Below are 244 nucleotides of genomic sequence, written 5' to 3'. Positions count from 1 at the left end.
AAGGTCCCGCACACATGGCAGGTAACTTAACATGTCAACTGTGTCTTAAGATGAACTTAGGCGCCTGTGATTGAATCTTTACAAGATAATAGAGCGTTTGGAAGTTCTATTCTTTATTTATGAACCAATATTTCATTAATAAATTTTTGCCTGCACGAGATTTAATGTACTTTTTTGCATTATATATCATTGCTTTTCCGACAGAGAAAGCCGGTTACAAGCGTCTCTGCAAGAACGGTAAGTG

At 36.9% G+C, this 244-nt stretch overlaps 1 protein-coding gene across 1 annotated transcript in view; it reads left to right on the top strand.

The window, feature by feature from the left end:
• LOC119594573 overlaps positions 1-244 on the top strand; it is a gene marked incomplete at its 3' end in the record, with an annotated part of 22419 nt that overhangs the window by 15015 nt on the left and 7160 nt on the right. Inside the window, 1 exon segment of the mRNA XM_037943609.1 lies at positions 205-237. Within this exon segment, the coding sequence (XP_037799537.1) occupies positions 205-237 (33 nt within the window).

This window comes from Penaeus monodon, chromosome 34 (genome assembly GCF_015228065.2).
Source record: "Penaeus monodon isolate SGIC_2016 chromosome 34, NSTDA_Pmon_1, whole genome shotgun sequence".
Taxonomy (NCBI): domain Eukaryota; kingdom Metazoa; phylum Arthropoda; class Malacostraca; order Decapoda; family Penaeidae; genus Penaeus; species Penaeus monodon.
The sequence above is the reverse complement of the archived record's forward strand: the minus strand, read 5'-3'. Positions and strand labels throughout refer to the sequence as shown.